Below are 23,024 nucleotides of genomic sequence, written 5' to 3' on the forward strand. Positions count from 1 at the left end.
CCCAGTCCCACCCCATCACCAGGTACTCCCACCCACTCCAGTCCGGCCTGAACCGAAACACCTCTGCAATGAGATGGAAGACATAACACTGTAATGGCATCCCCTGGTAATAGTTGATACATTGTGACCTTATTTGTGATGTGTCGTGGCCTTCCAGTGATCCTTTGTGGTTTACCTTTCTTGCCCCAACATTCCTGATTGTGATTGGTTACTTTTAATTCGTTCTTATGTTCGTTCTTATGTTCTTATGTTTCTTAGTCGGCACATTCTACCTCCCCGCAGCTCATTTTTTTTATCCTTTCGAATAGCGACCCATTTTGTTTTCGGTCCCAACACCTCATACTGCTTTCGCTCAACCCTTTCCGCTTCCTACCGCAACAACCCGCAGTGCTGCTCCGGCTATCGCAACCCTTACTTCTGCTACCCATGTACTGCCCAGACCTTTAATATACCCCAACTTCAGCGTCTCCATTTAAGAGAAGCACTGGGGGGCAGCATGGGCCAGCCAAAAGTCGTAGGAACTCTGCTTTGCGCTGTTGCTGCCTGTGGTGTGGTAATGACCTAAATGATGAATATTCTGATTAATTATGACAATTAGGCCGAGCGAGGGTCATGTATCACAGCAGACGCACTGTAAATAAAATTCGCTTGAGTTGTACGTTGCTCCTCGTACTGTGGCATATATCACTGTCACCAACCATTCTCATGCAGTTCTTAGTCCATTTGCTCTCATGCACACTCCACAAGTAAACCTTCCGTTCCAGTCTCGCGTCATCCATTCGTTCCAATCTTGTCTTTGTATCTAAGGGTTGCCTTCCTAAATCTTTCCCTAAAGGTACTCCACCCCATATCACCCCTCAAAGCTTCCACCGCTGCATACCTTGGTGCATTCAAAGCTAACCTACCGATCCTATTTTGCCCTACTTCCAATTTATCCATTTTCAACTCACTCCATGTAATCACCTCCACCCCATACATCACATCTTGATCTTGATCTTGATGTCATAGGTGGCTTGGGATTTCTCCCCAGCCAGCTCCTGCGAAAAGAAAACAAAACATGCGGAAAGTCTATGTTCTTCTCGGGGCAGGATATCATTCCCTACATCTTGCACGCCACATGCCCTCCAAGAACTCTTTCACTGCATCAATCACTCGTTCACTCGTCTCTCCACTAAGCCCCAGCACCATCCACTCCCTTCCTGTCCTCCCATCCACAACGGGACACCTGTACAGCAAGAGCAAGAGCAAACCAAAACATAAACAAACAACGCCACGGTGCTAATAACACGCCTCCAAACATTAATTCAAGTGTTGTAAGGCTAAGAAGCAGCAACCACCGGTGAATGTGAGACCAGCCACCACCCGGAGTATATAAAGTACGTCAAAAAAGCGTCTTAGTACACTGACACGCCCACTGCCCCTCTTGCGTAGTGGCTTAGCGTACACCTTCAAGTCTAGTGTATATCCCTTTAAGTCTAGTGTATATCCCCTTAAGTCTAGTGTATATCCCCATAAGTCTAGTGTATATCCCCTTAAGTCTAGTGTATATCCCCTTAACTCTAGTGTATATCCCTTTAAGTCTAGCGTATATCCCTTTAAGTCTAGTGTATATCCTTTTATGTTTAGTGTATATCCCCTTAAATCTAGTGTATATCCCTTTAAGTTTAGTGTATATCCCTTTAAGTCTAGTGTATATCCCCATAAGTCTAGTGTATATCCCTTTTAAGTCTAGTGTATATCTCCTTAAGTCTAGTGTATATCTCCTTAAGTCTAGTGTATATCCCTTTAAGTCTAGTGTATATCCCCTTAAGTCTAGTGTATATCCCTTTAAGTCTAGTGTATATCCCTTTAAGTCTAGTGTATATCCCCTTAAGTCTAGTGTATATCCTCTTATGTCTAGTGTATATCCTCTTCTGTTTAGTGTATATCCTCTAATGATCTTTTGTTCCCTATAGAAGATGGGGAACCTGCTCGCCAGTGTGTGGGGGTCGCAGAGTATAGGGTCGGGTGGAAGCAAGCGGAAAGTGGAGGAGGTGGATGGCGAGGACGAGGACCCGTTGGACCTTAACTCAGTGCTACATACACCCAAGAAGTAAGAATGATGGATAACCACACCATGCTCTCTCTCTCTCTCTCTCTCTCTCTCTCTCTCTCTCTCTCTCTCTCTCATAATGCCTATTTATCTATTTACGTATTCATTTGACTAATTTTTCAGTTATCTAGCCATTTATCGATCTGTTTGTCTATTTCTATATTATTGTCTTTGTTTTACAGTGAACCCTTGAATTTATGGACCTTGATATAACAAGTTTCAGCTTAATCCAGTAGCTGCGGGGATCATGTTTCTTAATGGCCCCTCTAAGCAAGAAAAATGAGAAAAAAACATCATTCACGCAGACCATTTCATAAATATCAACGCATTTGTCATCAGTTTATGCATCATCTATTTTGGGGGGTTTATATCATGGCAATAATTTGGCCTGTTGCTGCTACATGGTAAAGCCACAAATTTAGCCCCTTGCTGCTGCTTGGTTAATAGGTTTGGTCAGGTTAGGTTTTAAATGAACTTTTTGGGCCAGTCTGGTATATGCGAGAGGATTTACTGAACAAATTAGGCAAGTGTGGGGTTGGGTTCGGTGGAGGGCCAGCCGAAGATGTACATACCCGGTACAAGTTAGTTTTTGGTGATGGAAAGAAAACCAACCAGGCAGTGTGCATCTAGTCAGTCTAAAAATAATGATAATATTTTTTTTTACAACAGAGGAGACGACTCAAGGGCAACAAGAAGTGTAGAATATAAAAAAGCCCGCTACTCACCGCTCACACAACAGACAAAAATAAAGAGTGGCCAAAAGAGAGGTCAATTTCGGGTAATAATAATGAGATGTTTACTAAGTTTGGCAGTCGTTAAGTTGAAAATTCACAGATATTAACCTAATGTATATCTGTCTTACAGGCGAAAGTTTAACTCTACCTCCAAGTACATTTACAAGACGCTGTTTGAAGAAGGTCGAGCCTCGGATGTGACAGTGGTGGCCCTGGGGACAGAGTGGCATCTACACAAGGTCTACCTCTGCCAGGTGAGTCGTCCCACTGCACACTTTCCCTTAACCCGTCCGCTGCGATCAGCACGGATTTCGCCTTCACTGGTAGCCTGGTCACATATATTCCCAGGTCATTCTCTGCCTCTGTGGCAGATAGTGGAGTGTTTCCCATGTGGTATTGGTATGCTGGATATCCCCTCCCAAGGTGTGTGACTTTACATTTTTCTTAACTGAATTGTAGCACCCACATTTTGTTCCATTCCTGTAGCTTGGTGCTGTCTTCTTGTAGGGAATCCGCAGTCAAGGGGTTAAGCACACTTTCACATCTGCCTTGTCATAAAGTGCTTCAGGATTAGCTTACAGTAAACATTCTTGTGCTTTAACTGAAATACTGTAATTTATCATGTCAATTTTTTCATCTTCAGCTTTTAAATTTTGTGAGCAGTGTGAATGGCTACTCTAGGATACTGAACAATACTGTGTAGATACCATGTCAAATCCTTTCTTGTGTGCAAATGGTTACGTCAAGAGGCTGAAAGAAATGTGAATAATTCTATCTTTGCAGAGTCCATATTTCAGCAGCATGTTCTCCGGTAACTGGTCCGAGACAAACCAATCGCAGATCAACATTGAAATCCTCGACGACAACATTAACATTGATGGTAAGTATTTGTCTATCTGCCTGTATACATCTATCTGATTCATACATACATCCCTTGTCTCACAGCCATTCATTCAGCTCTTGCTCTACTATCTTGCATTTGTCTTTGTGATAGTTCTATAAATCAACTTAACCCGTCCGCTGCGATATGCATGGATTTGGCCTTCACCGGTAGCCTGGTGACATATACTCCCAGGTCTTTCTCTGCCTCTGTGGTGGATAGTGCAGTGTTTCCCCTGTGGTATTGGTATGCTGGATATCCCCTCCCAAGGTGCATGACTTTACATTTTTCTTCATTGAATTGTAGCAGCCACTTTTTGCTCCATTCCTGTATCTTGGTGATGTCAAGGGGTTAACATAACAACCCTTTCATTTCATTTCATTTCAGCCCTTCACTTGGCACTGGGTCAGTTTTACAAGGACGACATTGAAGTTGAGGCAGCACAGGTCATTCCCCTGCTGGCCACGGCTCTCCTGCTGCAGATGGACCCCCTCATTGACCAGTGCACCGGTATCATGGTCGAAACTATCAACCTCCAGGTACACACTTGACCTCGAGTATGGCTGTGTATGCTTGTGTGAAAGGTGAATATTGTGAAATTGTTATTTTTAGGATGAGTTTGTGAGGGGTTAACAGCTACATGGATGCTTCTTTTAAGGGAGCTGCCAAGTTTTTTTGAGGATATTGGGCCGTGTAACAAGTGGAATCCCAGAAGTTTCAGGTCGCTACAGAGTTATTCATCCCGAACTCTGTAGGGACCTGAAACTTCGCGGATTCAACTTGTAATACGGCCCCTAAACCGAACTCTGTAGGGACCTGAAACTTCTCGGATTCAACTTGTAATACGGCCCCTAAATTGAACTCTGTAGGAACCTGAAGCTTCTGGGATTCAACTTGTAATACGGCCCCTAAACCGAACTCTGTAGGGACCTGAAACTTCTGGGATTCAACTTGTAATACGGCCCCTAAACCGAACTCTGTAGGGACCTGAAACTTCTTAGATTCAATTTGTAATACGGCCCCTAAACCGAACTCTGTAGGGACCTGAAACTTCTTAGATTTGACTTGTAATATGCCCCATTGTCAGCCTCGTAAACTAATTGCCTAAGTCACTTTACGGCGATTTCCAGGTCAGTCAGTTTTCCATCATGTGTTTCACCTTTTAGTACACTTGCCTTGGACATTCTAAGGTGTGAGTGTTCTGAAATTCACTTAGCTTTTCTGCCTATGATATGAAAATTAAGAAAATGAGCTTGATTTCCCTTTAAGTACAAAAATGACAGGCACTTTGCTTATGAAGGTGACCATATAGCACTGTATCAGGATCTGGTTGGTTCTAAAATTCACTTAACTCTTCTGCCTATGATATGAAAATTAAGAAAATGAGCTTGATTTCCCTATAAGTACAAAAATGACAGGCACTTTGCTTATGAAGGTGACAGTATGGCACTATATAAGGTTCTGGTTGGTTCTAAAATTCACTTAACTCTTCTGCCTATGATATGAAAGTAAGAAAATGAGCTTGATTTCCCTACAAGTACAAAAATGACAGGCACTTTGTTTATGAAGGTGACAGTATGGCACTATATCAGGTTCTGGTTGGTCATGTAATCACAGGCACACCAACTTATCACCTCAGCCTTTCTTATTTCCTTGACCTATGTTCCCTCTCGCCCAGACTGTCTTGCAATATCACGAGGCAGCGCGCAGGTACGGCGTGGTGTCGGTGGACGTGATGTGCAAGCAGTGGCTCTTACACAACCTCCTCACTCAGGTAGGAAGCTTCATTCAGGCACAAGTTTGTTTAACCCGTCCGCTGCGATTGGGACAAATTTGGCTTTCAGTGGTAGCCTGATAACACATACTCCCTGGTCTTTCTCTGCCTCTGTGGTGGATAGTGGAGTGTTTCCCATGTGGTATTGGTGTGCTGGATATCCCCTCCCAAGGTGCATGACTTTACATTGTAGCAGCCACTTTTTGATTCATTCCTGTAGCTTGGTGATGTCCTCTTGTAGGGAATCCGCAGTCAAGGGGTTAAGTATAGCTATGAACAGTGTGATATTTCAAGCCACAATGAGTCAGTTTTTCAGTGCATTCAGTGGATAAATAAAGAATAGAATTAGGATAGTGTATGAGCAGTTCAGTTTCAATCCATGAGTCAAATTCTTTTCTGTAGAGTCATTATATGAAGAACAGAGCCTGGATAGTGTATGAACAGAGTGATATTCCAAGCCACAACAGGTCGATTTTTCCATAGAGTCAATGAATACATGTAGAGGAGGGTATCAGGACACCTCTCCTCCCGAAATTGACCTGTCTTTCGGCCACTGCTCTGGACTCTTTTGTAGGAGCAGTGAGTAGGCGGGCTTTCTTTGTTTCCATTATTGTTTCCTTTTTTTTTGCCCTTGAACTGTTTCCTGTAATGTAAAAAAAAAAAAATAATAATAATAATAGTAATAATAATAAGAGCTAAGCATTGTCACACTTTAGTTTATGGCGTTGCTTATTTCCAGGTGACGGAACACCCGGCCATCCTGCGTCAAATCCCCCAAGACCTGATGTGTGAACTGATCTCCTCGCCACACCTGTACGTCATGCAGACAGAGTTCAGCATCTATGTAATGTTAAAGGTATGCGTTTTTTATCTTTTTGGTGTCTTCGTAATTCATATTGTCATTTGCACCCCTGGATAGACAGCAGGGCCTCAGGATATTGAAGAAATGACGTATACTTTTATAAAACTGGGAAATAATCATGAATTCAGACTGCCTATGACATTAATCCCTTTGTATTTGAGAACCAGGTGTGTCTATGTGTATGTGAGTGTGTTCTATATAGCACACACACACACAAAGGTACAGAATGGGATCACAAGGGTATTTTAAAGGCATAGGAAACATACATTCACACACACATACAGACATACAGAGAGACAGACAGACAGGTGACCGACTCCAGCATTGACCCTCCCAGTATTTTTTTTATTTACTTATTAATATTTTATCTATACTCTCCACCCACCATGAGTGTAATCCAAATAATAATCATAATTCCATCCCCTTCCAGGCTTGGGTGTTTCTGAAGTTAAATCCGTCTTGGGAAGGTTTACATGAGGTGGCCTTCCTGGAGGCTCACAAATACTTCAGGAACAGAACTGGTAAGACTTGTAATATTCTAACCTGTAAATGCCCCAGACTGATTTAGCTAAACTTCTAGAAATCAACACTCATAGACAAACTGCCTTGCCTTCATTAGTTTGATCGCCTTGTCATAGCTAAATGCCCCATGAGTTCCTGTTATCCCTAGAGCCTGGTTGGTTCCTGGAGGCTATTGTTTACTACTAGCCAAGCTTCTGCCTATATCTCTGATGCCCTGCAAAAGAAGTGTCTCCATCTCTCCCAATTCTGGTACTCCCTCTGCACACTCAGTCCTGCTACTACCAAATTTCTCACTCCGGTACTCATTCACCCTATTGATCCACTTCACAGGCAGTCTTCCCCTGACACCCCCTCCCTCAAGCCTTCCCTCATACACTCTCTTCATAACAAACTGCCTTGCCTTCAGAGTTTGGTCGCCACATTGTAACCAAATGCCTCATGAGTTCCTGTTATCCCTAGAGCCTGGTTGGTTCCTGGAGGCCGAGGGGAAGGAGTACAGCAAGGTGTTCTCTGCCCTACGAGTGGTGTACCTCATCTACCACCACCTGGATGTGGAGATGCTGTACTCGGACCGCATCCTGCCCCCCTTGTGGCTCACTCCCGCCAGCATGCATCAGTGGTACAACATGCTGCGGATTGATCAAGGGAAGGACCAAGGGTGAGTCTGTGATATTGGTAAAACTGGGAAGGTTCGAGGAGACTATTAAGACACCTCTCCACCTTTAATTGATCTCTTTCAGCCTCTCGTTTTTTTTTCTCTCTTTGCTGGGGTTGCGTTTAGTGGGCTTTTTTGTTGATGTTTTTGTTTTTTTGTCCTTGAGTTGCCTGCCATGCTGTGAAGAAAGAAAAATAAGATACAGTGAAGGAGGGAGTGTGTTACTAGTTTTTAAGGTGGTTATTGAACTGGATACATGTAGCTGTTTGTTTGTTATTTATGTTACCAGTTTTTAGTATACTCTTGGTTGTGTGTGTTAAGCATTTGTTTAAGGCACGCACTGTTGTCTCACTCGTCAGGACCGGAGTATAGCTTTGAACAGTGGATGAGTGAGAGTTTGTTTGTTATTTATGTTACCAGTTTTTAGTATACTTTTGGTTGTGTGTGTTAAGTGTTTGTTTAAGGCGCGCACTGTTATCTCACTCGTCAGGACTGGAGTATAGCTTTGAACAGTGGATGAGTGAGAGAAAAAGGCAACATAGAAATGACACCGCTGGTTAGTCTTACCACCAGAAACACAAGTCCATTATATATCATGTGTTGCGGACAGTAAGATTAACCAAGGTACTCATCTACTTTTCTGCCCCTTCCCTTCCTTGCACTCTCTTCCTTCACTGTATCTCCTCTTTTATTTTTCTCCGGTAGCTGCAGGGATCATGTTTCTTAAAGGCTCCTCTAAGCGAGAAAAATGAGAAAAAATCATCACTCACACAAACCATTTCATAATACATATCAACGCATTTGTGATCAGTTTATGCATCATCTATTTTGGGGGGTTTATATCATGGCACAAATTTGGCCCGTCGCTGCTACCAGGTTAAATATTCACTAAATAAATATCACTGCAGCTTTTTTGCCCTTGAGCTGCTTCCTTTACCGTATAAAAAGAAAAAAAATAGTGATGAAGGCTGATTATCACATTATGTATTTTCAACTGGTTTTATGTCGACAGCCCAAGGGAGATTCCGAAGGAGGAGTTTGACAAGTCCTGTACGCGCTGTGGCCGAGTGCTCGCTAACTCCGGGCAGCACATATGGAGGTGGACAGGGTACAACTTTGGGCTGGACTTGGTGATGACGCACGATGGGTCCGTCATTACTCTCAAGCGGAACCACAGATCAGAGTACAACGCCCAGCCACCGAGACGTTACATCATGTACAGGTAACGTGTGTGTGACTGGTCGTTATTTGTCTTGGTATACTTTAATCTCTAGATCATAAGAACGTAAGGAGTCTGCAAGAGGTCGATAGGTCTATGCAAGGTAGCTCCTGTGAACCTAACCCCACCTAACATCACTACCCTAAGAGCATAAGGAGTCTGCAAGAGGTCGGTAGGTCGGTCTATGCAAGGTAGCTCCTGTGAACCTAACCCCACCTAACATCACTATCCATAAATTTATATAATATTTTCTTGAATTTGTCTCCTGTATTGCCATTCACACTCACTGCATGACTGCCAAGCCTGTTCCACTAAGGGTTGTTATATGTCTGAAAGATACCATCCATGACCAGTTGTTGTCTGTCTTGATATAATCTCTAGAAGGGCTGTTACACCTCTGAAAGTAACCATATATATTCTGTTTTGTGGTATATCTTTGCTTCATAGATATGCATAGCTGTTGGTTAGGGGTTCATGAAGGTTACTGGTACAAATCAGAACTATAAACACAATCCCATTTTTTAGTTTCTAGTCCGACTAATGACGTACAATATTCCAGGGTGACGGTGGCCTCTCTGAACGAACAAAAGCAATTAGTGTACACCAAGACCACAGGGGTACAATCTGCCTCTCTAGTGAAGAATGACGAGGTAAGACACGGCATTGTTACTCTACATTATTTTGCGCTCTTGATGACATTCGCTGAGAGTGTAGTACATTTCCTTCTTTTGATATGGATGATATTGTAATTAAAAGGTATTTATGTCTTAACTATCTATCTATATCTCCAATGCCCTGAAGTGTCTCCATCTCTCCATGTTCTGGCACTCCCTCTCAGCACACTCAGTCCTGCTACTCCCAACTTTCTCACTCCAATACTCGCTTATCCTATTGACCCACTTCATAGGCGGTCTTCCCCTGACACCCCCTCCCTCAATCCTTCTCTCCCTGTTCTGGCACTCCCTCTCTACACACTCAATCCTGCTACTCCCAACTCCCTCACTCCAGTACTCGCTCACCCTACTGATCCACTCCACAGATAGTCTTCCCCTGACACTCCCCTCCCTCAATCCTTCCCTCATACACTCTCATCACATGTCCAAATCTCTCATATGGATGATGAGAAAGAGTGCAGTATTGACGGTGGTTTGTCCTGTTGCTGGTCAGATCCGGGTAATGTTGTTGGACCCGGAGGTGAAGTACCCCCTCCTGCTGAGTGCAAACTTCCTCATCACCACCAACCAGTCTCCCGTCGCCAACAGCGGGGACAAGACAGCCCCCACCCCTCCCTCGCTGCCGCCGCCCTTGGTTATTTATGTCAACAGAGTATAGTCCACCGAGTGTTGTTTTTGTTGCATTTAAGGCGTCAGGGAGTTTTAAGTTAGTGTTAATCACCCCTTAAGCTTCAGGAAATTGTAACGTCTGTGCCAACGTTGTAAAAATTCATCCTCCTCATCCTCTGTAAAATAGCTCATTGTCCTTAATCATTTTTAGATGGTCTCCTCTTATAGGACCTTTTGGGAGCCATGAGAATTTAGTTCAGTATATTTTTTAGCATACTGGTTTCACAACTAATTAACTAGCGGGGAGCATACGCCAGGAGGTGCGTTACTTCACTCACCAGCTGACCCCACCCCAGACAGGCAATCCAGGCAAGCCTCCACACAGCTGCCCTTCCCACTCTGGCCCGTGGCACCGGTGGGCTTCCTTGGTGGGACTTGCTGGTTGGCCCCAGTCTGTTAGTGGCACAGGCAAGTGTTTTATAGTGGTGCCATTTATGCTTGGCTCATGCTGGCCCCCAGAGCTCCACCTGATCCTCTTTTTAGAGTTTCGCCAGAGCCTGGGTTAACCCGGTAGCAGCAATGGGCCAAATTTGTGGCTTTACCGTGTACCAGCAACGGGTCAAATTTTTGCCATGATATAAACCCCAAAAAATAGATGATGCATAAACTGATCACAAATGCGTTGATATATATTATGAAGTGGTTTGTGTGAGTGATGATTTTTTCTCATTATTCTCGCTTAGAGGGGTCTGTAAGAAACATAATCCCCGCAGCTACCGGGTTAGTAGATGGTCATCAGAACAGTCTTAGGCCATTTGGTGATGACTGAACACTGTCACCTTGTAGTGGCAGGTGGGACTTGAACCTGGATCCTCCGAACACCGCGTTGCACCACTCAGCCACGCTTCCCCGGATAAGTTATTAGGGATGACCGTCATTACCATTACATTGAAAAAAAGTTGACACGATATAAATCATTTATTATAGGATCTATAATAGAAATGATGGCCATAAGGTTTGTACTTACACTAGAGATAACTCTGATATCCTTTTGAACTTTGTTTCTAATATATGTCTAAAATTATCATCGAGTATAATTATCCGAGTTAACATAAATTTCATATGTAATTTTTGCTCCTTTGTGACAGAGAAAAAAGGTACGGTAACACTTGCCAGAAACCACAAGCCAGAGTTACACGAGGATAAAGAAAGTAAACCAGCGCAATGGTTCTCTTATGCACATACAGAAGAAATACCTGTGGCAGAAAGGAGGACACACCACATGCACCTTTGAGGCATGTCCAAGACTCCACTGTCACCCTACTCTTTTGTACACATATCTACCATATTCTGCTATTTCACGAGGGCCCGATGGATGCATCTTGTGCCTCGGGATAGTGGGATATTTATTGCCACAAGCTCAAAGGACAATGTGATGGATATGACAGTCCACACACAGCACCTCTATCTTACTTTTCTGTACAAATCCCTACCATAATTTGCTATTCTACAAATGCCCGAAGGATAGATCTTGTGCCTCAGGGTAGTGGGTTATTTATTGCCACAAGTTCAAGGGCCAATATGATGAATATAAGCACCTTTATCCTACTCCTTTGTACATATATCTATCATAGTTTGCTATTTTGTGAGGGCTGATAGATGGACCTTGTGCCTCAGGGTAATGGGTTACTTACTGCCATAAGCTCAAGGGTCAATGTGGTGGATATGAGGACCTTTAGCCTACTCTTTTGTACATATATTTACCATAGTTTGCTTTTTTGTGACGCCCCGATGAATGGAAGTTTACACCTCGCACCATTCATTCTCATAACCACTGAGTAAATTTTCCTATTCAGAGCTTTACGTAATGTACTATAGGCCTACAAAGGGTGGGCGGCTCGTGTAAACGTAAATACCCTCAACTTTCTGAAGACACTAAATTATATCTACACAATGAACAAGTAAAATATGCACCACGGAACCTAATGAGAGACAACAGAAAGAAAGTTAAGGAAATTATGTTGGTTAAGATATCAAAAATGATCAATATACATACAGTGGGTTATGTGTTGCAAGAAAATGTGAAGATATGAAGACACCAATATTCTATACACCAAAAAATAAGTAAAATGAGCAGTACTGAACCTAATGAGGCCTCAGAAAAAAAAAGTTACGGAAGTTTTGTTAGTAAAGAGTATCAAAAATTATTCAAATATATACAGTGGATTATATATTGCTAGAAAATGTGAAGATATGTGACACAAAAATTATATACTAAAAAAAAAAGTAAAATATGCACCGCTGAACCTAATGAGACCTCAGGAAAAAGAAGTTAAGAAATATTGCAAGTAAATAGTATCAGAAATAATCCAAATATATACTGTGGGTTATGTATTGCTAGAAACTGAAAATATGCAGACACCAATATTCTAAACACTGAAAAATAAGTAAAATGACCACTACTGAACCTAACGAGACCTCAGATGAAAAGTTACGGAAGTTTTGTTAGTGAAGATATCAAAGATTATCCAAATATATACTGTGGATTATGTATTGCTAGAAAATGTGAGGACACCAATATTCTAAACACTGAAAACAAAGTAAAATGACCACTACTGAACCTAACGAGACCTCAGATGAAAAGTTACGGAAGTTTTGTTAGTGAAGAGATATCAAAAATCATCCAAATATATACTGTGGGTTATGTATTGCTAGAAAATGTGAGGACACCAATATTCTAAACACTGAAAACAAAGTAAAATGAGCACCACTGAACCTAATGAGACCTTGGAATAAAAAAGTTAAGGAGGTTTTGTTAGTGAAGAGATATCAAAAATTATCAATATATACTATGGGTTATGAACGCCAACATTTGCACTTGAACTTGTACCACTTGAACCAACATTTGCAGGGCTGTGTTTACTGGTACCTAGCCTTGAGAACATGGATCCTCTCTCCTCACCTCTCCTCTAATGCTGCACCGCACTTATCCCTAGTACTGGAGGCTTTACTGATGCTGTCTTGGCCCATAGCATCAGGCATTGTACTTCAAGATCTGCTAGGCTGTGTGTTTACTTGTATCTAACCTTGAGAGCATATATCCTCTCTCTTCACCTCTCCTCTAACTCATACCAAACTTATCTCTCGTTCTGGAGACTTTACTGATGCTGTCTTGCCCCATAGCATCAGGCATTGTACTGGATACGTCATGGTTCTGGATACAGGACGATAAAACGGAATGACTAAACATGAGGTCCAATTACAAGATTTGCTAGGCTGTGTGTTTACTTGTATTTAGCATTGTGAGCATGTATCCCCTCTCCTCACCTCTCCTCTAACCCTGTACTGGACCATCACTACTACTGGAGGCTTTACTGATGTTGAGATCACTCCGAGGCTGACTCCGAGGCTGACTCCGAGTCTGACTCTGAGATTGGCTTCGCTCTGGAGGGTTTGGCCGGGGAGAGCAGCGTGTCCGTCTCGGGGGACTTCTGCTGCCTGGCGTAGAGGCTGAATGTGTTGCGTCGGCCTCGTCCTGTTTAAGGGAGATGATATTAGTGAAAGGATCAGTTAGGGTGTTTCATATTTTGGCTTATTCCTATGTTCCAAAGGACTTAATTCCTGCTTTGAAGGTTTATTTTAGCTTAATTCTTGTTTCAAAGGGTTTAATTCTTGTTTCAAAGGTATATTTTGACTTAATTCTTGTTTCAAAGGTATATTTTGGCTTAATTCTTGTTTCAAAGGGCTAAATTCTTGTTTCAAAGGTATATTCTGGTTTAATTACTATGTTTCAAAGGGCTTAATTCTTGTTTCATAGGTATATTTTGGCTTAATTCTTGTTTCAAAGGTATATTTTTACATGGAATCCATCACCTGGTCCTACATGACAAGGCCCCATATTGGTGATGATTCCCGGCAATCAGGGAACCACTTACCAGAATCCGCGATGATGTTGCTCAGGTCCAGTTCTGCAACCTCCTTTTTCTGCTCTATTTTTTTCTTCAGCTTTTTGCACTTCTGTATCGTGGGGTTTCCTGCAAAATATATATTAATTAAAAACCACTCGGGTCTATATGAATTTTCTGAGTATAGACCTGTAGTAGGTAACTGTTTGGGGTTTTGTTAGGTTAGGTTAGGGTTTAGGGTATCTTCAAACATGTGATGGCCAGCACCTTTTGGTATAAATCAACAAAGAATGACTTCACTTTATTGTATAGAAAGTCTCATTAGTAAGACCTTTTGGTATAAATCAACAAAGAATGACCTCACTTTATTGTATAGAAAGTCTCATTAGTAAGGAAGCATATATGAACTTTCTGAGTCAAGACCTACAGTGACACTTTCTGAGTCAAGACCTACAGTGACTGGAGTTTTGTTAAGTTTAGGGTATCTTCAAACACATGATAGCCAGCACCCCTTTTGGTATAAAGCAACAAAGAATGACCTCACTTTGTTGTATAGAAAGTCTCATTAGTAACCTCACCTTTTAGTCCGTGTTCTTGCATGATCTCCAGCATTCGATTCCTCTGCCTCTTGATGCTGGAGCACTTTTGTAGAGCAGGATCAAACCGCCAGTTGTGGATGCCTATGAGGAGCAAGTACTTCTTCATCCTGGCCAGAGGATCCTTGCCCTGGTTTAAAGGAGAGAGAAAGCTTTTAACCCCTTGACTGCAGATTTCCTACAAGAAGACATCACCAAGCTGCAGGAGTGGAGCAAAAAGTGGCTGCTACAATTCAGTTAAGAAAAATGTAAAGTCCTGCACCTTGGGAGGGGATACCCAGCACACTACCACATGGGACACTCCACTATCCACCACAGAGGCAGAGAAAGACCTGGGAGTATATGTTACCAGGCTACCAGTGCAAAACAAATCCGTGCAAATCGCAGTGGACGGGTTAATCAATGACGTGGGAAGCAAATACTATTCTCCAAGTTAAAAAAAATGTCTTAGGGCTTTTACAGACAAAGTGTATGCAGTGATGTTTCAATAAATTTAAAGTTTGACAAATCCATAGAGTTAGGGTGAGGACTACCTTATTATTTTCTTTTTCTTTATTTCTACAGCAAGGTGGACAGACTAAAGGCAAGAAAACAATAAAAAATAAAATACCACCAGGCTCTTCTCCGACACCACTTTTGCCTTCATTCAACTCTTACCTTGGACTTCTCCTTCCTCTCGGGTGACACTTTCTGCTTCTTCGACCCTTTGCCCTTTTTCGTACTCGCGGTGTCTTCCGTGTCGGAGTCGGGGGAGCTATCCGAGCCTGAATCCGAATCCCCTTCCTCCTCCTCCTCCTTTGATGCACTCCTTTTAGCCTCCTTCGAACCCTTTCCTTTCTCCTTGGTGTTCGATCCTTTCTTCTGCTGCTTGGGTGCAACTTTCGGCTTCAAGGGTTTTGAGTCACTGGAATCGCTGCCGTCTGAAGAGCTCCCAGGATCTGATTCTTTGTCTGGTTTGGAGGAGTCCTTTTTCTTCGCCAGGGGCTTAGAATCACCGTCAGAATCGCTACCATCTGAGTCTTCTTTCTTTTTTTGATCGTTTTTCTTTACCAAGGGTTTAGAATCACTGTCAGAATCACTATTGTCTGACTCCTTTTTCTTTGTTTGACCCTTCTTCTTTGTCAGGGGTTTAGAATCACTCTCAGAATCACTATCGTCTGAGTCCTTTTTCTTTGTTTGACCTTTCTTCTTCACCAAGGGTTTAGAATCACTATCAGAGTTATCCTCAGATTCTTGTTTCCTTTTAGGTGGGCTTCTTTTCTTCTTCAGGGGCTTAGAATCACTGTCAGAATCACTATCATCTGAGTCTCGTTTCTTTTCTGCTTGATTTCCCTTCTTCTTTACCAAGGGTTTAGAATCAATGTCAGAATCACTATCAGCTGCCTCCTTTTTCTTTGCCTGAGCTTTCTTCTTTGCCAAGGGTTTAGAATCACTGTCAGAATCATTATCATCTGCCTCCTTTTTCTTAGTCTGACCTTTTTTCTTCACCAAAGGCTTAGAATCACTGTCAGAATCACTATCATCTGCCTCCTTTTTCTTAGTCTGAGCTTTCTTCTTTGCCAGGGGTTTAGAATCACTATCATCTGACCCCTTTTTCTTCGTCTGAGCTTTTTTCTTCATCACGGGCTTAGAATCATGGTCAGAATCACTATCATCTGAGTCTTCTTTCTGTTTTTGATCATTTTTCTTCATTAAGGGTTTAGAATCACTGTCAGAGTCATCATCAGATTCTTGTTTCCTTTTAGGTGGGCTTCTTTTCTTCTTCAGGGGTTTAGAATCACTGTCAGAATCACTATCATCTGAGTCTTGTTTCTTTTTTGCTTGATTTCCTTTCTTCTTTGCCAAGGGTTTAAAATCAGATTCTTGTTTCCTTTTAGGTGGGCTTCTTTGCTTCTTTAGGGGTTTATAATCACTGTCAGAATCACTATCATTTGAGTCTTGTTTATTTTTTGCCAAGGGTTTCCTTTTAGATGGGCTTTTCTTCTTCAGGGGTTTAGAATCACTGTCAGAATCACTATAATTTGAGTCTTGTTTATTTTTTCCCAAGGGTTTAAAATCACTGTCAGAATCACTATCATTTGAGTCTTGTTTCTTTTTTGCCAAGGGTTTCCTTTTAGATGGGCTTTTCTTCTTCAGGGGTTTAGAATCACTGTCAGAATCACTATCATTTGAGTCTTGTTTATTCTTTACCAAGGGTTTCCTTTTAGATGGGCTTTGCTTCTTTAGGGGTTTATAATCACTGTCAGAATCACTATCATTTGAGTCTTGTTTCTTTTTTGCCAAGGGTTTCCTTTTAGGTGGGCTTCTTTTCTTCTTCAGGGGTTTAGAATCACTGTCAGAATCACTATCATCTGAGTCTTGTTTATTTTTTCCCAAGGGTTTAAAATCACTGTCAGAATCACTATCATCTGACTCCTTCTTTGCCTGACCTTTTTTCTTCACCAAGGGTTTAGAATCACTGTCAGAATCACTATCATCTGACTCCTTCTTTGCCTGACCTTTTTTCTTCACCAAGGGCTTAGAATCACTATCATCTGACTCCTTCTTCTTTGCCTGACCTTTTTTCTTCACCAAGGGCTTAGAATCACTGTCAGAATCACTATCATCTGCCTCCTTTTTCTTTGTTTGACCTTTTTTCTTCGTCAAGGGTTTAGAATCACTGTCAGAATCACTATTATCTGACTCCTTCTTCTTTGCCTGACCTTTTTTCTTCACCAAGGGCTTAGAATCACTGTCAGAATCACTATTATCTGACTCCTTCTTCTTTGCCTGACCTTTTTTCTTCGTCAAGGGTTTAGAATCACTGTCAGAATCACTATCATCTGACTCCTTCTTCTTAGTCTGACCTTTTTTCTTCACCAAGGGCTTAGAATCACTGTCCGAGTCATCATCAGATTCTTGTTTCTTTCTTCCTTTTTTTGCTTGGGCCTTGGTAACACTGCGAGAATCACCGCCACCTCTCTTTTTCGCCACGACCTGATTCTTCTTCTTAGGGGGCTCAGAATCGCTCTCAGAATCACTCAAAACTTTCCTATCTTCTTTAACTATCTTACTTGGTGAACTAATTTTCTTTTCATCACCATCATCACTATCATTTTCATTAATTTGGGATTTTGTTCCTTCCGATAGAGGTTCAGAATCCCCTCTGCTCAATTTCGTCTTCTTGGTCTGGGTCAGCAACAGAGGTTCAGAATCACTGTCGTCACTCTCCTTAAGACTCCCTCCTTTCTTCCTCTTCTGGGTGATCCTCTTCTTCGGTGATTGAGAGTCAGAATCAGTGGCATTTGATCCCTTTTTGACCTGGTTTACAATCATTGAGAGAGGTTCATCGTTACCATCAGAATCGCTCCCCACGGATTCCTTCTTTGCCTTGGGTTCAGATACGTGATCGGAAACCCTTTCATCAGATTCGTTTTTCTTATTGATTTTTAACAGACTCTTCTCTTTCTTAGGTAGGAGCTCAGAATCACTATTAGAATCAGACTCCATTGATGCCTTTTTCTGCCTCTTCTTCTCCCTTTTCACTTGAGCGGTCTTTGTTTCTTTCTCATCTTCAGAATCAGACTTCCCTTCCTCTATATCCTTCATCTTTTTCCCGTTGGATAGTTTCTCTCTTTGTGCCGTTAAGCTAGAATCAGAGTCCTCGTTCGATTCATTCTTTCCCTTCGTCAGAGGCTTGAAGTCGCTGTCAGAATCACTCCCCTCAGATATCTTTCTCTTTTTAGCGTTATTCTTCATGTTTTTTGTGCCTTTTGAAGTGGCGTCTAATTTCATGTCAGGATTTTCGCTGTCATTAACTTCGTCGCCCATCTCTTCGTTCAGCATCTTGTTTATACAGTCAGCGATGCCTTCAGCTGAGAGTGGTTCTAATTTCTTCTTCCCAGAGTCCTTTGAGCTAGCGGCGTTCCTCTTCTCTGACTGACTCGACTCTGAGCTTTCCTCTCTCACGTCCAGGTCTGAATTATGAGCTTTGGATTTTTTGTGTCCTATGCTGTTTTCCTTGCTTTCCTCGGTCTTTTCACCCCTGTATTTAGCGATGTTTTTCTGCAGTTTACTTTCCAGGTCCTGTTCGGTGGGCTTCTGCACCTTGCTAACTGCTATCTGCAAGAATGATAAAATATGCTTTCATTCATACGTAAAAATAAGCAATGATGTTGTCTAGCGCTGTCAACCCCAAGTAACAGATAGTCTTCCTTTCTGCATTTTTTATCTGAGTTTCAAGATATATTTTCCTATTCTTAGTGTTATAATTAGGCAAGTTTTCCTTTGATTCTGACTAGTAAAAGACTGTGGTTATACTTTAATTCCTTGACTGCGTATTTTCTACAAGAAGACATCACCAAGCTACAGGAGTGGATCAAAAAGTGGCTGCTACAATTCAATGAAGAAAATGTAAAGTCATGCACCTTGGGAGGGAATATCCAGCATACCATACCATATAACATACCACATGGGAAACACTCCACTATCCGCCACAGAGGCAGAGAAAGACCTGGGAGTGTATGTTACCAGGCTACCAGTGCAAGCCAAATCCATGCCATCAAAGCGGACGGGTCAAGCATTACAGTAAGGTTAGTTTTCCTTCAATTCTAACTAGTATACCAGGCTTTGACCATACTTTCAGAGGAAGGATAATACTGGGTAAAGATTAGTTTTAGTACCATGCCAGTTTTTCATTACCTACCTATGAAACATCACTAGCTCTTTACAAATCTTTTCTACAAACGTTCATCAATCATGGAAACGCTTTAAAAATACTGGATATGACAATTTTATATATGGTTCCCTTACTTGCACCAAAGCTTTCCGTCCAGATAGAAATGACCTTGACGGTGAACTTGAATGTGGGGGTTTGTTTGGGGTCCTCATGCCTCCTACGCCTGACCCTCCTGAGCAGCAGCCTGACCCTCACTACTGTGTCTGACTGGCCCGGAGCTGAAACCATATTAACAGTCTTATATTTCCTACCATTCTTAGACTATAAGTGAAGTGGAGTTACTTTATACTGTTGCAAATGTGGCACGAGTGGATATTTGCGTGTGTTAGCTGAGGGTCAAAACGGCAGGAAAAATTGAGGAAATAATAGAGAAAAAGAGAAAAAATAGAGAAAACAATAGAGAAAGTAGAGAATAGGAAGATGCGAGGCTGCTGAGGGTAAGAAAACGGCAGAAAAAATAGAGAAAATAATAGAAAAATAGAGAAAATGGAGAATAGAAAGACGAGAGGTTGCTTAGGGTCAAAAACAGAGGGAAAAATAGAGAAAATAACAGAAAAAATACTAGGAAGGAGAGGCTGCCGAGGGCAAAAAATGGCAAGGTGAAGAGACACAGTGAGGAAATGAGTTAACTGCCTCTGAATTAATAACAAGAGCCGAAAATTTGTCCTGGGGGTAATTATGTCTCTAATACCGCCATTTACACCCCTCCTCAAGTCCCCTTTCTTATGTTATTCCAGGTATTAGCTCACCGTTGTTATCGTAGTTTAGGTCCAGGTGATGGTATTGTCACGTCTGAATATATACTGTAAATGCCAGGGATTGTAAAGTGTGTTGTTCTCCTCTCTCTTGACTCCTCGGTGGTGGTTTGTTTACCTTTTTCCCGCCATTTTTGAGCCTCGGCCGCCTCTCGTCTTCCCATTCTCTATTTTCCCCACTCTTTATATTTTCTCTATTTCCTCTATTTTTTCTCTACTATTTTATCTATTTTTCTCTATTTCTTCTATTTTTTCTCTATAATTTTATCTATTTTTCTCTATTTATCCCGCCGTTTTTAACCCTCAGCAGCCTCTCGTCTTCCCATTCTCCATTTTTCTATATTTTTTTCCACTATTTCCTCTATTTTTTTCTCTATTTTCTCTATTTTTCTCTATTAAGGAGTGCGTATAGTGAAGTAAATAAGTGTAAATAGGAACCAAGGAGGACATAGGAAGCGATAAAAAGCGAAACAGATTAAAAGAAGAAGATGAACCATTGATGATGTGATGGGGAGGGAGTTCCTGTATGCAGAGTGAAGTATATATAAGTGTACACAGTGAAGTAACTAAGAGTGCGTAGTGAAGTATATAAGTGTGAAGAAGAACCAAGGAGGACATAGGAAGCGATACAAAGCGGGACAGATCAAAAGAAGAAGAGGAACGCCATTGATGATTTGATGGTGGGGGATTAATTCTTGTATGCAACAGAAAAAAAAACAGCTCTGTGAAGTATATAAGTGTACACAGTCAAGTAAGTTATAAGAGTGCGTTGTGAAGTATATAAGTGTAAAGAAGAACTAAAAAGGACCTAAGAATCGATTTAAAAAGCGGAACAGTTCAAAAGCAGAAGAGGAACCCCAGAAAAACAGCGCTCTGAAGTATATAAGTGTACACAGTGAAGTAACTAAGAGTGCGTAGTGAAGTATATAAGTGTGAAGAAGAACCAAGGAGGACATAGGAAGCGATACAAAGCGGGACAGATCAAACGAAGAAGAGGAAGAAGAACATCAGAGTGCCCCAGACCGAGACCAAGGCCGCTATAAACAAACTGGAGCCAGCAAACTTCATTCTGCCTGAGCCTCGAGAGCGTTGAAGACACTGAAGAAGAAGAAGAAGAAGAAGAAGAAGAAGAAGAAGAAGAAGAAGAAGAAGAAGAGGAAGAGGAGGAGGAGGAGAGCCCAAGAGGAAGAGGGCATAAGATCACGGAGGAAACGTAAGACCAATACTTATTATTACTTACCTGCTTACTTATCACATACTTATTCTTACTTTCGTTACTTATTTTGTACTAACTTACGCTGGGTGCTTTGCTTACTTACCTGGACTCTAAATTATACCTCCCCAAAGAGAGGTTCAAAGATGAGCTCCGGGTGGGCAGCATGAACCAAAACAAGATGGCTCCACTATAAACACTCGCCAGCCATCAGGCCCCACCAGGGAAGAAAAGCCTAACAGTGCAATAGGCCTCGACGTAGAAAAAAAAAATGAAGGCGGCAGTGCAGTGGTGCTCTCCTACCCCCTCCCTTCCCCTCCTTCAGACCTGTCAAAGTACTGATGCCATACACTTCACGAAAAGGTTAGTGTGATTTTTGGTCCGAAAGGCGAGGCTACGAAATCAGAAACAGTGGAACGGACCCAAAAAATTGAAGAAAGTTAAAGAAAATACTCAGATATGCAGAAAATCGTAATAGAATCATGCCATACACTTCACAAAAAGGTTAGTGTGATTTTTTGGTCCGAGAGACGAGGCTACGAAATCAGAAACAGTGGAACGGAACCGAAAAATTGAAGAATGTTAAAGAAAATACTCAGATATGCAGAAAATCGTAATAGAATGATGCCAGACACTTCACAAAAAGGTTAGTGTGATTTTTGGTCCGAAAGGCGAGGCTACGATATCAGAAACAGTGGAACGGACCCAAAAAATTGAAGAAAGTTAAAGAAAATACTCAGATATGCAGAAAAGCTTAATAGAATGATGCCATACACTTCATGAATCAACAATCCTGCCCTCAACCCCCACCCTCACCATGGAGCTCGACAAGGGAAGGCTGATTGCTATATGTACAAGCTCAACATTCCCGGGGGTAGCAGGAAATATACACCATATCCTTCATTGTATTGGAAAGCAGACTTAGTAAAAGAAGTGAGCAGATACAAAGAAAAAAGGTAAAAAAAGGCATAGGAGGAGGTAAAGATTGAAGGAGAAAAAATAATATACTTCACATCATTATATTGGAAATCAGATCAAGGAAAAGAAGTTTGAGCAGATGAAGAAAAGAGGTATAGGAGATAAAGATAGGAAGAGGAAAAAGGAGAAAATAATAGACTCCATATCCTTCATTATATTGAAAATCGGATTACAGAAAAGCAGTCTGAGCGGATGAAGAACCAAGTTTTGTATTCTTAGTTGAACTGAGATAGGTATATATTTGCCTTTCTCGAGTTTTGTCTGTACAAGTTCCTGTCGTTGAAAATAAACACGTCCTAACAAGAAGAGCGAGACCAAGCCGCCACCAGCCTGTCTCTACCCTCCGTTCACCTCCAGATCTTAGCCACGGTATGGGAGATAAAGATAGAAGGAGAAAAGGAGTAGGAGAAAAAACAGACTCCACTTCATTACACTGGAAAAAAGTGGGAGAAAAAGTGAGCAGACACAAAAAAGAGGCACAAGGAAGAGATAAAGAAAAGAAAAAAGAGAAAAAACTAATCTCCATGTCCTTCATTATATTGGAAATTAGACGAAGAAAAAGAAGTTTGCGGAGATACAATAGAAAAAAATGATCATGTATTTCAGAAGGTATTGAAATTCTTTACTCTCTTTAACTCTCTAATATTTGTTTTATTATCATTACTTATTATTATATACCAAATCATTAAGTTATTTTGGTCCTTACAGATTCAGAAGGGTGGAAGCAGCTACATAACAAGGGCTGAAGAAGAAGAAGAAGAAGAAGAAGAAGAAGAAGAAGAAGACAAAATCCATAGGGGTGAGTGTTAAAATTATCATAGTTCGCCCTTACTAAGCCT

At 41.6% G+C, this 23,024-nt stretch overlaps 2 protein-coding genes and 1 long non-coding RNA gene across 18 annotated transcripts in view; 2 read left to right on the forward strand and 1 right to left on the reverse strand.

Annotated features, from left to right (window-relative positions):
• The first annotated feature begins 1,056 nt into the window (after positions 1–1,056).
• LOC127002205 (protein germ cell-less-like) lies at positions 1,057–11,106 on the forward strand. The gene is made up of 12 exons (XM_050867924.1): positions 1,057–1,376; positions 1,956–2,092; positions 2,957–3,080; positions 3,610–3,706; positions 4,094–4,245; positions 5,385–5,480; positions 6,220–6,336; positions 6,773–6,863; positions 7,324–7,522; positions 8,532–8,741; positions 9,298–9,388; positions 9,906–11,106. Exons 2-12 carry the CDS (start codon positions 1,959–1,961, stop codon positions 10,068–10,070), a joined length of 1,476 nt encoding a protein of 491 aa, XP_050723881.1. The 5' UTR covers positions 1,057–1,376; positions 1,956–1,958; the 3' UTR covers positions 10,071–11,106.
• Positions 10,981–20,132, reverse strand: LOC127002203 (serine-aspartate repeat-containing protein F-like). 16 transcript variants are annotated; one of them, XM_050867921.1, is made up of 9 exons: positions 19,989–20,132; positions 19,314–19,457; positions 17,369–18,623; positions 17,153–17,224; positions 15,180–17,020; positions 14,505–14,652; positions 13,957–14,055; positions 12,798–13,556; positions 10,981–12,642 (listed from the first exon to the last, which is right to left on the reverse strand). In XM_050867921.1, the coding sequence occupies exons 2-8, from the start codon at positions 19,389–19,391 to the stop codon at positions 13,408–13,410; spliced, it is 3,642 nt and encodes a 1,213-aa protein (XP_050723878.1). In that variant the 5' UTR covers positions 19,392–19,457; positions 19,989–20,132; the 3' UTR covers positions 10,981–12,642; positions 12,798–13,407. The 16 variants fall into 16 exon arrangements, with proteins under 16 accessions (XP_050723878.1, XP_050723877.1, XP_050723876.1 ...); XM_050867920.1 differs by having other exon boundaries at positions 17,297–18,623; XM_050867919.1 differs by having other exon boundaries at positions 15,180–17,080; positions 17,297–18,623.
• A 2,778-nt stretch (positions 20,133–22,910) lies between these two features.
• LOC127002210 (uncharacterized) overlaps positions 22,911–23,024 on the forward strand; it is a 5,187-nt gene continuing 5,073 nt past the window's right edge. Inside the window, exon 1 of the long non-coding RNA XR_007755875.1 lies at positions 22,911–22,984. This is a non-coding gene — a long non-coding RNA (uncharacterized LOC127002210). The remainder of the gene's footprint in view (positions 22,985–23,024) is intronic.

The sequence above is a fragment of the Eriocheir sinensis genome, chromosome 22 (genome assembly GCF_024679095.1).
Source record: "Eriocheir sinensis breed Jianghai 21 chromosome 22, ASM2467909v1, whole genome shotgun sequence".
Taxonomy (NCBI): domain Eukaryota; kingdom Metazoa; phylum Arthropoda; class Malacostraca; order Decapoda; family Varunidae; genus Eriocheir; species Eriocheir sinensis.

Excerpts from the sequence above, each read along its gene's own strand:
- LOC127002205 (XM_050867924.1), top strand. The coding sequence starts at position 1,959 with ATGGGGAACCTGCTCGCCAGTGTGTGGGGGTCGCAGAGTATAGGGTCG. Across the intron at positions 2,093-2,956 it reads GTGCTACATACACCCAAGAA|GCGAAAGTTTAACTCTACCT; the intron begins GTAAGAATGATG and ends TCTGTCTTACAG. Across the intron at positions 4,246-5,384 it reads TCGAAACTATCAACCTCCAG|ACTGTCTTGCAATATCACGA; the intron begins GTACACACTTGA and ends CCTCTCGCCCAG.
- LOC127002203 (XM_050867908.1), bottom strand. The coding sequence starts at position 19,391 with ATGAGGACCCCAAACAAACCCCCACATTCAAGTTCACCGTCAAGGTCA. Across the intron at positions 18,624-19,313 it reads GACGGAAAGCTTTGGTGCAA|ATAGCAGTTAGCAAGGTGCA; the intron begins GTAAGGGAACCA and ends TCATTCTTGCAG. Across the intron at positions 13,557-13,956 it reads CAACATCATCGCGGATTCTG|GACGAGGCCGACGCAACACA; the intron begins GTAAGTGGTTCC and ends TCCCTTAAACAG.